General features: G+C 38.9%; 1 protein-coding gene across 1 annotated transcript in view; it reads right to left on the bottom strand.

Moving 5' to 3' along the window:
- Nucleotides 1–5,618: 5,618 nt before the first annotated feature.
- The window catches only part of MCTP1 (multiple C2 domains, transmembrane 1), a 283,789-nt gene continuing 272,692 nt past the window's right edge, over nt 5,619–16,715 (bottom strand). The window contains exons 18-20 of the mRNA XM_015427721.1: nt 10,984–11,093; nt 7,933–8,030; nt 5,619–5,690 (exon numbers count right to left, since the gene is read on the bottom strand). Coding sequence (XP_015283207.1) covers nt 5,619–5,690; nt 7,933–8,030; nt 10,984–11,093 — 280 coding nt within the window. The remainder of the gene's footprint in view (nt 5,691–7,932; nt 8,031–10,983; nt 11,094–16,715) is intronic.

The raw sequence follows: 16,715 nt of genomic DNA, 5'->3' as shown, positions 1-16,715 counted from the left end.
TGGCCCCCTCCCCGTGAGTATCGCGAGTCCCCCCCTTGTTCTTTTCTATTTAACACAGAGAATACTGCATTAGGCACACCAACTGCTAGCACAGGGAGTATTTCACTTTTATTGAGATTCTTCCAGTATAAACTTCTTACTCAATTGAACTTTTGCCTACATACATAATCTTCAAAACAATGCCCCCACTTATCTTAGCTAAGGTAAAGGACTGGCCAACACCTTTATGTGTGTACCTCTAAAACAAAGGATGTGACCTCCTTGGCACTTTAACCTTACAAAGAAACAAGGTCTACATTAGTCTTTTCTCCTGTTCACACTGACTCAATATGAATTTTCTGCCACAAATCCCAGCTCACTGAGGTAGAATAGAATCGTAGAGCTGGAAGGGACCACCAGCGTCATCTAGTCCAACCTCCTGCACAATGTAGGAAATTCACAAATACCCCCCCTCCGCACCTGCAGTAACTAACACTGCATCTTCCTCACTGAGCAACATCCTTCCTTTCATTGTGTGGAAATATTTACAGGACTTCAAAATTCCCACTTTTTTATGAATGACCAATTAGGAAACATAACTGTTAGCTCACCTTGATATTCCTCCCCTCTTCCCAAACTTGGGGAAAAGGAATTTTGTGTTTTCATTGACATTTCTGCCCCTACAACTGAAGTAAGTATTTGCCCCCAAATTGTGTTCATGCCTTGTTCTTGCAATGTACCCTGAAGTATGACGCTCTGCTGTGCTCAGTCCCGTGTGCTCTATCCTGCCTGTGCAGGACTACCAATGTCTTGTGAGATGCAAAGTCTCAATAATTTTGTGCCTGTTTGCTTCTCTTCCCCTCTTGATTTCTACCTTGGCCCCTGGCAGCATGCCCTCCAAGCTACCTATGTTTATGTAGAAACCTAAAGCCCCATCTGCTGTAACATTACATGAAACTGGTTACTATTTCATCCTCTCTGGCCCTCTTTCTTCCTTTATGTGGGAATCTGGAATATCTGCATCTTAATCTGGGCATTCTGCATTTGGTATTGTTGATGTATTCCTGGTGATATCGTGACTGCTTGATCATGCTAATTATTCCCTTGAACAACTCTTTTGGATTTAATTGTATTAAAGTATTCTTCCAAACGTTTATAAGGAGACTCGTCACTTTGTCAAAGATCCCTTAACTATTACTAGTGTTGGCCCTTGATCAGGTTATGCATGTTCCTTTAAGCTAAATGTAGAACCTAAGATAGCAGCTGTTTGTAACAAGAAGCAACAGAAGTTTTCTTCCTTACTCTCAGGCTATCCTAGTGTAAAAATGGATCAATTGGAAAGCAGGTCTATGCACATGGGCACATGCCTAAGATGCATGCATTATTAACCACACATGGAGACAACACTGCTCATTAAGACTTCTAGTACAAAGAGTAACACTTTTGAAAGTCATCAGTACTACTGCAAACATGATAGTAAAGCAAGGGACCCCCACCTTTTCCAGCCTGTGGGCTCCTTTCGAATTCTGACACAGGGTGGTGGGTGCAGCCACAGAATGGATACTGCAGGAGGTGGAGCCATCCCCAAAATGTCAGGATGTGAAGTTATGTGTAACTCTAATGGTAATCCTTCAACATTTCAGGCAGAAGCTCTGCTTAACCAGACACTTAAAAAAATAAAATGAACATACTGTTTAAAATATTTTTGTTTACCTTCAGTCATGCAGTGAAAATCTCTGTGCTTTGGTGGCAGCTGATGCCAAAACAATTTATTTTAAATGTGGACAGTCTATCTCATCCCCAATGGCCAATCAGAAGCCCAGGAAGAGTATAAGTGGGTGCCCTGGTGCCCACTGGCACCTCCTTGGGTACTCCTGAACTGAAGAGTCTAGTAGTAAAACAAGCACATCTGTATACATCTGCTCAGGAAACCACAAAGGAAGACAGTTTATTAACATCTCATATTACAGTTCCTGTTTGGAATCTGTTTGGCATAGAAAAACTAGGCAGTTCTACTTGGTTAGTTACTATGTTTTTATATTGCAGCTGAAGTGCTTTCTTGACACTGAAGAGTTATACCTGAAGACAGACTTACATATCCAAAGGATTTAACACAGGAGATTTCACCAAAAATATAACAGACCTCTGAATAATAATCTCTGCCCACATCTCCTGAAGTTTTGTGAACCCCAGAGCAAGAGAAAATAGGAACAGTATAAGCTTACTGCCATTTAATTTAACCAACCAGATGAATTTTATTATAAACACAAAGCAGCTGTACTAAATATTCTTATATAGTGCATTGTTAAAATTGTGAGTTAGTGAATAGAATATTGCTATTCACAAGCACCAATTCACTGGTGGCTACACATATTAATAACTATTATGGATAACTGTCAAGACAGTTCTTTGTCACTGAGGGGGGGAAAAATCACCATTTGGAAAGGCCAGAAAATTATATTTTGGTCTAGACTACAATCCTGCTTCATTCCAGTGTACAGTGGGGAAAGGCTTTTCACAGAAGCTCGGTGCTCCTTTTTCTTACTGCCGTGGTGTTCTACTAGATGTGGCATAAAGGATCTTATTGCAAGCCAAAGCTCACACCCCCACCACACATCAGTCAGTGTGCTTCTCCCCTAGTTTCCATATGGCTGAGGTGCACAGGGGCCTAAGATGTGTATGAATGCAAATGTAGCTTACCTTGATGATAACTAGGAGTAGACAACTATCAGAAAATCCTGTCAGAGCACAGTATATCCCACTCCTAACCCCTTCAACATTGGATAGACTGCTAGGGGGTTTCACATTTTAGGCACGGTTTTAGTATTGGACCCTAAACAGCTCTCCAAAACTCATATTCACAGTTTTGTAAATATTTACCAATTAGAGCTCTGATTTCTGAATGCGCAAAGGTAAAATGCTAAGGCTGCTTCCCTTATGTACATTTTTGGGGTAAATTCCATTAATCCATATCTGTACCCATATGTTTTCCAAATTGGGCAAAAAGCAGCTCAACGTGAATTTATTGCCACCCTACTAGACGAGCCCCCCCCAATACAAATGTTTGTATTCTAAACAATAACGATTAATGCAACATCTCTGAAGGGAAAATTTTCCTTACTCTGTGAAAAGATCCACAAATGTACAATTAAAACCAGGATTGTATGATAGAAAAACTGAACATGTTGCAATTTTTTTCATCTGTAGATCTGAAAGTATTTTAAGAAGCTCATAAAGTTGCTTTGTAGCAGAATAACATTGCCATAAACAAAAGCCTTTTTAAAAATCTGCCTCAGGTAAAATATCAAAATAAGGAGCCTAACAGGTGTAGATGCTCACTCCAGAATTAATTTGATCACAAGGAGCATCTTGAAACACTTGAGGCTTGAGGCAGGGTTATTCCCCAAAGATGTTTCCTTTCCAAAGCAGAACAGCAACAGCTTACAGACAAGTCACTGGGAAAAAAACCTATTAATTAATGACTTAATGAAAATTCTCTTGTATTGGTTCTAAGACTGAAAATCAGTGGTGGCTCCTAAAAATTTGCAGGGAAGGAGACAACTGTTTTCCCACAGCAAACTCAGAGGATGCTTATTTAGCCACGGAACACCAGTGGTTGTGTTATGTGACAATGGTGGTGGTGGAGATAAAGAAACAAGGGCCCCCACACTGTGCCTCCCCATGTCAAAGTATATGCAATCCTTTACTCAAAAATGTGTTACTTCATGAGAAAAGTTTGTCATGAAATACAAAAACCAACCACCCAAGCAAACAAACAAAAATCAACCCACCAAATATCCAAATTAAAACCAACAATTTGTTATACGAGTTTAATGGAGTTCATAAGTTAAATAAGCATTTTGTACAGGAAAAATGGCTCGACAAATGATAAGACAACATTAAGTGAACAAATAACGAAGGGGAAAGGGGTTTGTGTATTAAACAGAACATTGCAGAAGCCCCTGTGCCTCCATAGTCACATCAGTGCAGATCCTACAGTAAGATTAACTCTGGCATATTGCTCATCAGCAATAAAAAAGAGAGAGACAGGATCTGAGCACATGTCCAAATTAAACAAATTAGTACCACTTGGTGACACAACCACAGCATGTTCAGGTCAGGCCCTCTTTGTAGCAAGAGAACTTGTTTGGCATTCTTTAAACATGTTATATAAACAGGCAAGATCAAAATAGTTCTTTTGTAAGAAACAGCAACAAATCTTTAAGATAAAAATAATTTTCAAAATCAGCTTTCATGAGAAATGCAGTTTAAGGATACCTTTAGGCATAAGTTACTGTATATACATTTTCCTGTGCATACAATATTATCATTCTCTTCCCCTACCCAAAAGTACTATTTCAACAGTAGTGCAACAGAACTTGGTAAACCACGTCAGACTGAATGCCCTGTATGAACAGCAGGGACCCACTCTCTCTCTCTCTTTCCTGAGAGTTCAAAATCAGTTTGTCTTTACTTGGTCCTTCAGTTCCTCACTTGGAGCTAGTTATCTGTAAGGACTACCTGGTAAGGTCCTTAGGTGTATATATTCAACTCATCAGCATAGTAAGGCCTGACCTCTGAGGGTCACAGCTTAACAAAATATCTCTAGCTACTCCTTACACAATGGTAATGTTTTGAAATGTAAACCATATTTCCCTTCTATAACTGAAGGACTGATCTATCAATAAAGAAATTAAACTGGAATATAAATTCTGCTAAAATTGCACTTTTCCTCTACAGTATCATTCATCATGGCAAAGTACTATGCTATAAAGTCTTTTAATATGAAATTTTAATTAAGAAGCAAACATTTTAGTTTCGGCATTCTTTATGTGCACAAAGGGTGTTCATACCCTGACACCAGAAGCAATATGGTTTTAGTCTGATAATAGTTCCTTTACAGTTGAACTAAATTGCAGATTATTCACTAGGCCAGTTAGTACAAATCAAGAGGAATGGCGATATAAACACTTAGATATGCAATCAGTTATAAACCTGGCAGTATTTTAGATACAGGTGTATTTTTCTAAAGTCTTGTGGTGGAATGATAAAAGTGTTTAGAAATCTCTTCAAATCTTTTGGAAATCCAGTCAAACATTCACATGTAGTGTAGACTGCCCACCTTCAGGCAAGCCCCAGTTGGTTTGATTATTTGTAGCAGGATCTAGTTACAGATGTTTTTTAAAAATAAAATGCACTAGGCTCCTTTGCATTCTACTGCTAGTGAAATGTAGAAAGCATGTAAGACAATATTAATGATCTTTCTCAGATAAAAAGATGGGCCATGCATGAATTTTTACTTTTTAAAAATTAATAAATCAGGAGTTAAAAGCTTAATTTAACACTCTTTTGCTACCCAATTGTTTGAGTCCCATCACTTACCATTTCACATTCATTCTACCAACAGGCCCTCTCATCTAACAATGCTTGCAAAAAGCATACGCCATATGTGAAACCTTCATCTTCTTAGTCCTGTACAAATATATTTTCACTGATAAATCCCTTTGTACAGAATTTACAATTTTCTCCATTGTGATGAAAAGGCAAAATAAATAAAGCTTATAGAGAGGAAATGCTCCTTAGGTCTTGGGCTCATTTTTCCTAGAACAGATGCTGGTCTCCACAGCATATGAAATTGGCTAGCCAGGGTTGTTTTTCTTCCTCCGACTTGGACTGTGAGTAGGATCTTGTTTCAGTTCTTGGTACTGCACCTGTTTAAACACAAAGTTCAGGGGGAAATTTCAGCTCAACAACTTGGAAAAAAATCCATGCATTAAGAGCAAGATATTATTCTTTGGAGGGAGGGAAGTGCTACCCTGTTTCCCTGAAAATAAGACCTACCCCAAAAATAAGCCCTAGCAGGATTTCTATGCATTTGTGGTATAAGCCCTAGTGTGTCTTCTTGAGAAAAAATAAATATAAGACAGTGTCTTATTTTCGGGGAAACACGGTACATAGGAATTGCACCTGAAATGCCAAAAAAAGAAAGAAAAAAGCCCACAACCCCTAGCAGATTGCTTGGTCAAAGGGAAAAAGGAGAAGCTGCATACGGAAAAATTATACCACAAAACAACACAGTGAACCCCCACCCTCCCATCCCCAGTGGAAGACATTCTTTGAGAACAAATGCTAAGAACAAATGGCAGCCACTTTAAACAGAGGGACAGAAGTGTCTGAAAATAGTACTTGAATAGTGTTGAAAGAATAGCATTATTAAAATAGTGGTCAATCTTGTTGGGTACTAGTATTAAAAAACTGGGTTAAGTTTATTTGTTTTTAAACTTGTGCTGTAGCCGTTCATATCAGGTGACAATTTAGCCCTGGGTTAATGGAAATGTTCACAACTTAAAATACATGGCACATTTAACCTAGACAAAGGATTTCTAAAGTGTGTGTGTTTGTTTCTGCAGTTATGTGATTTAGGTGCAGAATAGGCAGCACTCTGGTTTATGTAAAATCCGTTTCAATTGAAGAAGGCATTTAAGGAAAAAGAGCACCACCACAAGTTTCCACTACCACCAAAGTGGCAGCCATTCTTCTGTGCTGATCTTGCTGGGCAAAACAGTTTGCTATGCATTGCCATCCGTTCTGTTCTCTCTCTCCAGATGTATGGGAACTGAAGCAGCAGTGCTTGCTGCAACGCAACACAATTTTGATATTCTCAGCAGTGTTCTCTCTAAGCTGAGTTAGTGTGAGCTAGCTCACAGTATTTTAGCCTTTGGCTCACGGATTTTTGTCTTAGCTCAGGAAGGATGGCTCCAGAGCAAACTAATTTATGCAGTGGCCAAATGGCTCGCTCACAACTTTAATGCCAGTAGCTCACAAAGTAGAATTTTTGCTCACAAGACTCCACAGCTTAGAGGGAGCACTGATTCTCAGTGGCCTGGATTTAAAGAACTTGCCTATATGAAGTGGAATTTTTGCCCTTTTTCATGCATTCTGGGGAGAAACAGAAACCAATGTCCCAAGTCCCAAAATGCAGAACAGGTTGTATGTTTTGTTCAGTCCTGCTGATTTTTTTTTGAACATTTTTACTGTTTTCAGACTCTTAAAGCAATTTACAAGAAGTTTTAAAAACATACAATTTTAAATAAGATGTAAATATAAGTGCTCCTTTTTATTTCAAAATCCATTGTTTTTTTAAAATGGAAACCTGGGGTGTTTTATGTTGATTTGATGTGACAATTGAACATTTACAACTGTAACTTTATGGTCCACTTACTTAAAAAATACAAAAATCTTTCAACACACAAAAATCCATGGACTCGCTAAAATCCAAAAGGCCAACTGGGGGGGGGGATCAAGGCAGAATTTAAAACTTGTGTACAATAATCCCTGATAGCTGGCTAAAACAAAGTCCACCAGCCACTGGAAGAATTCTGAGCATTTTCCCCCAAGGACCTTCTGAGACAACGATTGTTAGATCGCGCTAACAAAGGACTCGTAGAGTGATTCAGCAAGTGATTCAGCTTTATTGGAAGTAACGAACAAGCACTAACTCAGTAAGAAACCAGAACAGAAAACAGTGGGAGCTTATGCTCCTTTTAAACATAACCGGGCTAATGTAGCCACGCCTATTTACAATTAACAACCAATGAGATTGCTTAGTTAAGGACCAATGGGAGTCTTTCCCTCCTAGGGAATGGTATCGTTCTGATTGGTCGCTGTTACGAAGCGACCAATAGGAAGTTCGCTCAGAGGAGCCCTGGTCTGGCTCGAAGCTTAACATAGGAGCCCTATGAGATGATTCATGTAATCGTTTCAATACATTACAACGATCATGGCAAGAACTAATCCCAACAACAGAAAGTATAGCAGAATAATATATTTTACTTGGTTTTGCAGGCTTATGAAATCTGAGCATCATGTGAAAGAATAAAACTTGAGCAAGTGTTTTTTTAAGTCACTGTTAATGACAAGTAGAGAATTTTAAGCTCACAGATATATACATACCACTTGTACATCTGAAGGAACTCTGGAAAGGAAATCAAGTACTTCATTGTTATCGATTGCATATGGACTTCGGAGTTTCTTTGTAAATTTATTGATACCTGCATGAAGGTACAGTTCATGATTTATTAACATGAAATGTTTATGTCCAATTAAAATCTATTTTAGACTGATACACAGGTTTGACTGTAAATGTGTTCTTCACAAATCCTCCTGTTATCCTCCCCTTCATTTTCTGCTTGAAACAGAGGTACATTTGAATTTGTCTTGAGAGGCTCATCAGTGATTTTTATAAGCTGAAAGCTTATAAAGGTTAGTGCCATGTGGAAACATATCAAATATTGGCTACCATGTGGCTCAGCCCCGTTCAATGGAAACTGAGGCCCAGTTCAGAGATTTACAAGATTGGCCCTGCAGTTCATAGGATGGAAAACTAGGATAATCTTTGGCCTTTCTGCCATAAAAATAATATCAAACACAGCCATTCATGAACAGGGTCTGTATGTGAAACAGCTTGAATTGCACAATTCTTCTCCTTCAAAAAATAGAGGGATTGTACAAATCAGGCCATTATACCTAATAAGCTTCCATGATTACCACCCCATAATGAAGCACTACTTTCAATGTCAGCACCCGTCACCATTGTGTACCCCGATGGCTGAAGACTCCACATGCTCTAGTACTTATCTACCCAGTGAGACTTCCCTCCTCCCCATATACATGACTTTTTCTGCCACAAGAAAAATACTGGGCTGGTGTGCCAGCTATGCCCCTTCCTGACAAAGCAGGACTTCCCCATGATTATCCATGCACAATTCACATCCATATTAGATAAATCGGTATGGGAATTGTTTCTGAGGATGGTTCAGAAGCTTCAGCTACAGTACAGTGCAGCTGCTATACTGCTAAATGGTACCAGTCATAAATGTCATATCTCACCTGTGTTAGAACAACTCCATTAGCTTCCTGTTTACTTATAGGCCCAATTCAAAGCCCTAAATTTGGGGTCCATAACATGGTGCCCATGGACACCACAGTGCCTGCTAATACCTTCCCTGCCACCCACCAAGTGTTTTCAGAAAGTGGCTGAGGTCAGGTGTGCTACTTGCCCAGCAGGGTTCTGATTGGCCTCTGGAGATCCAATACACTGGGCAAATTAAAATAACATTGTTTCAGTGGCAGTTGTCATCACAGTGTTGGTTTTAGTCTCCCTCATTTCTCCTTACCAGTGCATTTTTTTCAATTACCCCCATTCTCCCCTGCACTTAGACTTTCTCTGTGTGTGTATGACTCCACATCCTGCAGCAGACATTTTGTGGTTACTCCAGTTCCTGTGGCAGTTCCAGGCATACACACATACGCACACACAAAATTTTGTGGCTGTGCCCACCACCCTGTGTCAGAATTCCAAAGGTGCTTATCGGCTCAAAAAGGTTGGGAACCTCTGTCCTAAATGGCTTAGGATACCTACAGGGCTGTTTTTCTCCATATAGCTCTCCCTAGCTTATCCTAAGGCCCTGCTGTTTCTCCCATTTCTGAGGTGAGGAAGACAGTAGCTATAGGGATGCAAGCTACACGCTGGGAAATTCCTGGAATTTTGGGGGTGGAGCCTAGGGGGAGCAGGGTTTGGGGAAGGGAGGGACCTCAGCGGAGTGTAATTCCATAGAGTTCACCCTCCAAAACTGCCATTTTTTTCCAGGAAACTAATTTATGTTCTCTGGAAATCAGTTGTAATTTTGGGAGACTTCCAGCACCCACCTGGAGGTTGGCAACCCTAACAGAGTCTTTTTGGTTGCGGTAGGCCAGCTTTGGATATTTCCCTTGTGCCTGGTAAAAACATACTTATTTTCACAGGCATTGGAATTAACTTGCCTACCTCTGATTTATAATACTGTAACTGTTTTATTGTTTGTTGCTTATGTATTTTAACATTGGTGATTGTTTAGTTTTTTATGTTTTAGCTCTTTAATCTTTTTATTTCATTTCTCTTTGTTTTTTGCTGATTGTATCAATATTAACATGCTTCATCGTACTTTAATGTTTCTAAGTGTTTATTATAAACCAAGTCATAAACTGGTTTTCTGGTTGTTTCAGAAAAAACAACCAACAAACGAACCATGTAACTGGAACAGTTTGTGCCTTTTCTTTTCTTTTTGAGAAGTCTCTAGGTGATATTCCTTATTCCTTGCAGCTGAGCTCTAGATATCCATTTTGGCAGATTCATTCAAAGCAGACTTCAGAATTATCAAATAGAATGTCTGTCTACTGTGAATATTGCAAGTATCCAACTGTGAAAATTAAAGAGCTGGGGTTCCATTAGTTAGCTCATATTTTTCATCACTAATCTTTGCAAATATGCTGTTTAGTAAGTCTTCAAAATCAGTAGAAAGAGGCCAATTTGTAGACGTTGCATAAAAGATAAACTGTTTTTTCAGCCATTCATTTCTGTATTCTGAGGGGACTTCATACAAGATTTCCTTTTTCTCAGGTACACTAAGAAAATGCAAAATAATACTCTGTGTAGACAAATGCATTAGTATATTTTGCCTATCTTGCTAATCTAAAATGCACACAAGTACAAAATAATATTGGATACTGCAACATACCTACATATGTTTTTATTCATTTAAAGGTGACCCCCTCATGCCTGGTTTCTAGGCACTGACTTCATATATTTCCATCTGATAAAAGCCTGAAAAAGCTTATTGTTCTAAATGCACTATATAAATTGAAATGCCACTGTTTGTATATATGTAGTGAAAATAAATCAGTGTAATATCTAGACAAAGCTGCAGTTTGATAGATGAAGAATCTTCATGGATACATGTTTATAGTATGATGAAGTCTAAAATGCCAGACAAGAAAAATGCATTTGGCAGGTGGGCCTAAATCTTTACACAGTTGTGATTTCTAACTAACCTGTCTGTTTCCATCATGTAGTAGTTTCATGATCATAAATACACAGAACTACTGACAGTATAACTCATCCCTTAAAAACAGCTTGTTCTAAGTAGCACAAGACAGCTTTGGAAGGGGGGAAAAAGCTTTACTTACCCCAGACAAGGACAATGTATCTCAGTGGAATGAAATACAGGATGACTGTGAACCCAGAGAAAGCAACAATGGCCAGCCAGCTTAAGAATGGAACAGTCCAGTTGAAGGTACTGAATGAAAAATTAATTCCAGTCAGAAGGGTCATTATCAATGAACAGAATTAATAAAGAACAAGTGCCAGCCAGGCAGGATGTAGATCTATAAACGGAACATAGTCAGTCCTTGGTGAAAGAACCAAAGTAGTTTAAGAAGGCAGATACAGAGTATGATGTATAGTGGGATTTGAACTCACTCCCTAGCAAATCCCAGTCAGGCTGAAACTCTCCAACCCATGAGAGAACAGAGTCTGTTTCAGCTCCACGGAGCTATTCTTCTTTATACAAATCACAAAACATAATTAAAGATATTCCAGTGCTTTCCTCCCTCTCTGTCCCCCAAAACTGCCCATTTTCTCAAAACACACCACTTAAAAGAACAGCACACAAATATTCATGATGCTCTCAAGATGCTCTCAAGATGCTGTCCATACTAAAGTCCTCTCTCTCTTGCTCTCTTATCAGAGGTTCAGAGAATATTTGCCAGCCAGTTATTCGGTCATCTGTGTCTGGCAGAACTCCCTGGCTGTGGTCACATATCGAACAGAGATATGAGGACACGTATTATGGTTAATAACTTTAATTTAGAAGAACAGCCTTAGGGTGAATAGAGAGGAGAGAAAAAAGACAGAATTAGGAAAAACTAGTCATAAAAATAAGGAAGAGAGCAAACCTGCATGAATCTTAGGGACACAAAAAGGAACTTCTTACAATATTCTTGTTCTTGGAAGAGGAGTTTTAAAATTTAAATCCACCCCAGTCACGCCGCAGAGGAGGCGCACTCCCTTCACTGACCAACTTGTTTCTTTTGAATTACCAACTTGTTTCTTTTGAATTAACTGGGGGGGGGAGGAGAATTAATTTCACAGGCAACGCCAACTTTACTTTCAGCACAAAGGAAGGATCTGGTCTGGTCTACTACCTTACCCCTATGAAAGAGACGCCTTTAAGCCCAGGCAAGCCCCATCTCATCAGATCTCAAAAGCTAAGCAGGGCCAACCCTGGCAAGAACTTGGAAAGGAGACCTCCAAGGAATACCTGGGCTGGGACACAGAGATGGGCAATAGTAAGCCCCCTCTCTGAAATGTCCAAGCCCCACTAAGAGTCACCAGAAGTCAACCATGAGTTCCAGGCATACACACATACGCACACACAAAATGCACACAAAAAAGACACCTTTAAATTAGTGAAAAGGGCCACATGCTCCAATACTCACCTTGAGCTTAAAGTTACATAAAAAGGAAGAGAGGTTTCCAAACACTATGTGCCAGGAAGCCTTAAAAATGGTTATTAACTCTTAATCTGCAATTTACTACCTATTATTTTGGTATCTCTGTCTGTGTGTTAAGTGCCATCAAATCGCTTCTGACTTCTGGAGACCATATAAATTAATGACTTCCAAAATGTCCACAACAGCCTTGCACAAGTCTTGCAAACTGAGGGTCATGGCTTCCTTTACAGAGTCAATCCATCTCATGTTTGGTCTTCCTCTTATCCTGCTGCCTTTGACTTTTCCCAGTGTTATTGTCTTTTCCAGTGACTCCAGTCTTCTCATAATGAGACAAAAGTACAATAGCCTCAGTTTAGCCATTTTAGCTTCTAGACAGCAGGATTCATTTGATCGACAACCCACTTTTTTGTATTCTGGGCAGTCCACAGTATCCATAAAACTCTTCTCCAACACTACATTTCAAATTAATCTATTTTCTTTGTGTCAGCTTTTTCCACTGTCCCACACCCATACATATTAATAGGAATACTATGGTATGGATTATTCTGATCTTGGCCCTTCCCATTCTCAGTCTCCTTCTGATTTCTTGGTTGCAGTCTCCATTTTGGTTGATGATGGAGCCTCTATATAGCCTCTAGCCATACTGAGATGAACAGTAACTCATGGAAGAGTGGGAATTTCTATCAGGAAAAGAGAACTTTAGGAAAGGGTTCTCAGACACACACACCCCAACAGCTACTTTTGAATGTCAAAGTTAATACTGTGAAATCCAGTCACAGATCTTTCACCTAATATGCAGTTTAACACTCAAGAGAACAATTTAATTCACGACAGAGATATCTCCAGTAATGAATTTTATTGACTGTGCTCTTTCCCAAACTCGTACTTTGTCCCACTTCCTTTAGACAGTTTCTCTCGAACTGCTGCCCCTCCCTCCCTCAGCATACTACCTTCCACAAAAAAACCCCCAATAACACAATAAAGCTTGTCACAGACCCTTTCTGTATAAGTTTTATCTCCTCTGTGGATACTTTGACAATACTGCTAGGCACTTTTGAATGTTTCCAAGTTGGACTATTCACACAATCTTCATTGGTGCAATTGTAACAGATATTATAAGAAAATAACCACAACTACGGAAAACCTGACTCAGTATTTCTCAAAGGCATCCTGATCTGTGCTTGAACAATTCTGGAAGAGGGCAGTTTATGAGGTGAACCACTGAGAAGAAAACAAGTTTACTCTTGACATTTTACACTTCTTGTATAGGGAATACAACCTATATGCACATTCAGCTGATTAGAAAGATTGCAAAAGAACATAAGAAATGCAGCAATATTTTAGGGGGGGAGACATCTAATGGGTTAAAAGTAGCACACAAGTGAATTTTGCACAGAACAAGGTAAACTAATCTGTAATACACTTTGTGTGTGTGTGGGGGGGAAATAAACATTCTGCACCGTGTAAATTCTGTGTCCTATATAGATTATACATACATCTGCACAACTTATTCTGTTTCTGCTAATCATGGGGAAAACCACAGAATTGTGCATGGAACTGAAGCCACTGGGAACAGGATTGCTGATCTGTTTCTGAGTGTCAAACACTAGGAAGACGCATTCAGTACTGCAGAGTGTTTAGCAATTTGGCAACACTTCTTACAGGCCAATGTGCCATTACCTGAATATAGCTAAAAATCTGACTGCTGCTGTCCCAAGTACCTGGAGAAGTCAGTCTCATCCCAAATCACCTCCAACTGGACCTAGCATTCTGGGATGGGACAAAGGTGTCTTCTATGTTTGTTGCATGGTACACACAGCTTTTTTCAGCTCCTCTTGCTGACCTTTATAGTCTCCCGATCCTTCATCGCCCACCATTCCACATCAGCTCTCACATTGTTAAGCCTGGTTCCAAGACTGACTCTGCTATCAAACCAACAGTAGCCTTGGGGATATGGGTAGACAGTGTGGTCCCCCCATGAACATGAAGTATTGTGTATTTCAGGTATTCCTGGATATTTCTGCTCCCTCGTCCTTCAACCTTCTCTAGCATCTCTCTCCTCTCCACCTCTAATACACCAAGCATGGCAGCAGTCACTCAACTGACTATGATAGTTAAACATCTTGTAAAAGCCCATCAACCAAATGCAAGTGCTGAATAAGCATTTAAGAGGTAGGCATCCATCCATATGATATTTAACTTCTGCATAATTTTAGTAAATATGATTCTTCAAAGTATATTCCTAAGGGAATAGAAACTGGCATTTCTATAAATGAAAACAGCAACCCTGTGTCCATAATACATTAATTAGTGTATATTAATGCATACCCATTAATATCATTTCACAGAAGTGAAGACAGAATCTATTCTATAATATTGTACACACAGGTAAAGATAAAGGTTCCCTTGCTCGAAAACCAGTCGAATCTGACTCTAGGGTTGCGGTGCTCATCTCCGTTTCAAAGCCGAAGAGCCAGTGCTGTCCAAAGACATTTCCGTGGTCATGTGGCCGGCATGACTAAACACCAAGGCGCATGGAACGCTGTTACCTTCCCACTGAAGTGGTACCTATTTATCTACTTGCAATTTCTTGCTTTCAAACTGCTAGGTTGGCAGGAGCTGGAACTAGAGACGGGAGCTCACTCCGTCATGCGGCACACTCGGGTCTCAAACTGCTGAACTGCCTACCTTCCACAGCCTGCAGTTCAGCGTCTTAACCACTTGAGAGAGAGCTCTAATTATTCAAAGCATATTAAAGAGAGCCAGCATGGTGTAGAGAACCAGCATGGCATAATGATTAGAATGTTAGACTAGGATCTGGGAGAATCCTCCATATTCTTCCATGAGAGCTCACTGTGTGACTTTAGGCCAATCACATACTCTCAGCCTAACCTGCCTTACAGGGTTGTTGTGAGGATAAAATGAAGGGTGGGAGAATGTTGTAGGCCACTATGAAAACCCATTAGGGAGACAAGTGAGCTGTAAATGAAGTAAACGTAATGTCAAAGGAATGCATTTGGCTCATTGTTCTCTGATAAAGTACTCCGTATTGGGCAAGTCCGAAGTTTTTATATAGTTCTGTTATCTTGTACATTAAGTCTTAACACTGAAGTGTTTTTCATGCCTAAGAAGATAATCCTTTCATTGAAAACTTTTATGAAAACCTATACCAAAAAGAAAACATCAACCAGGAATATTTGAGAGACTTTTAAAATAAACACAACAAAAAAGAATTTACTGAGGATCAAAGGAAAATATTAAATGAACCTATTGCTTTTGTGGAAATAATAGAAGCAATTAAAAATCAAAAGAAGAAAAAGACCCCGGGTCCAGATGGACTTCCAGCAGAAGTTTACCAGATACTTGAAGACCAACTTGTTCTGCCATTAAAATATACAATACAGAATATTACTGAACAAAAGAAAATCCCAGAATCTTGGAATCAAGCACTGATTACTTTGATACATAAAATGGAAACAGATGAGAAAGAAATTAAAAATTATAGACCAATTTCACTATTAAACATGGATTATAAGCTTTTTGTATCTATCTTGGCTAACAGGTTAAAGTAAGTGTTACTCCAAATAATACACCAAGATCAATCAGGATTTTTACCAAAAAGACAGATGAGAAACAATGTAAGAATCATCCTAGATATTTTGGAATATTTTGAAGCACATCCAGAAAAACAACTTGCTTTGGTATTTTTGGATGCTGACAAAGCTTTTGACAACCTTAATTGGTCCTTTCTGTTAGAACAACTACAGCATTTGCATTGTGGCGATACTTTTTTCACAATAGTGAGAGCAATTTACACAACATGTTAATGGTAAATGGGGATATCTCGCAGAAGATTGAAATACAAAAAGAAAAACACAAGAATGTCCATTATCTCCATTACTTTTTATTTTTGCTCTTGAAACCCTGAATGATATGGTGAGAGAAGATTGTCAGATTAAAGGACTTAAATTAAAAGGAGAAGAATATAAATTGCAAGCATTTGCAGATGATTTGGTACTTATTTTGGAAGACCCACTTTTTTCCATTACTCAACTTTTGAATAAGGGAATATGAACAAGTGGCAGGGTTGAAAATTAACTTCAGGAAGACAAAAATGCTGACAAAGAATTGTACGAAAGAACAGATCAAACAATTACAAGAAAAATCCGGTACTGAAGTACAGAAAAAAATAAAATACTTAGGTATACTTTTAACAAATAGATGCAGCACATTGTTTAAGGATAACTATAGTAAACTCTTGAGCTCTATTAAAAAAGACTTGGAAAAATTGAATCAATTTCAATTATCTTTTATGGGAAGAATAGCTACTATTAAGATGAACGTTTTACCGAGAATTCTCTTTTTATTTCAAACAATTCCAATTGCACTGCACCAACAATACTATA

The sequence above is a fragment of the Gekko japonicus genome, unplaced genomic scaffold, assembly GCF_001447785.1.
Source record: "Gekko japonicus isolate JY-2015 unplaced genomic scaffold, Gekko_japonicus_V1.1 scaffold363, whole genome shotgun sequence".
Classification (NCBI taxonomy): Eukaryota; Metazoa; Chordata; class Lepidosauria; order Squamata; family Gekkonidae; genus Gekko; species Gekko japonicus.
This window is presented reverse-complemented; position numbering and strand designations above follow the sequence as displayed.